At 69.6% G+C, this 253-nt stretch overlaps 1 protein-coding gene across 1 annotated transcript in view; it reads right to left on the reverse strand.

The window, feature by feature from the left end:
* GATA2 (GATA binding protein 2) overlaps positions 1-253 on the reverse strand; it is a gene marked incomplete at its 5' end in the record, with an annotated part of 18,464 nt that overhangs the window by 16,990 nt on the left and 1,221 nt on the right. Inside the window, one exon of the mRNA XM_010001604.1 lies at positions 15-253. This exon is cut by the window's right edge and continues 16 nt beyond it. Within this exon, the coding sequence (XP_009999906.1) occupies positions 15-253 (239 nt within the window). The remainder of the gene's footprint in view (positions 1-14) is intronic.

Here is a 253-nt window from a genome sequence, read left to right on the forward strand (position 1 = left end):
GGGTGAGGCGGGACGCGGGCCCCCCCGGGAAGCTGCCGGGGTGGAAGAGGCTGCTGCTGTAGTCGTGGGCGGCCGGCACGTAAGAGGGGTAGGTGGGTATGGGGTGGTGGGTGGAGGGCTGGGCCCCCATGCTGGTCAGGCTGCTTCTAAGCGGGCTGGCGCTCTCCATCTTCATCCCCTCCGACAGCGACACTTGGTATTTGATGCTGTCTTTGTCCTCCTGCCGGGGCCCGGCCGGGGGAGGGGGGGGAGG

The sequence above is a fragment of the Chaetura pelagica genome, unplaced genomic scaffold (genome assembly GCF_000747805.2).
Source record: "Chaetura pelagica isolate M959 unplaced genomic scaffold, ChaPel_1.0 scaffold1037, whole genome shotgun sequence".
Taxonomy (NCBI): domain Eukaryota; kingdom Metazoa; phylum Chordata; class Aves; order Apodiformes; family Apodidae; genus Chaetura; species Chaetura pelagica.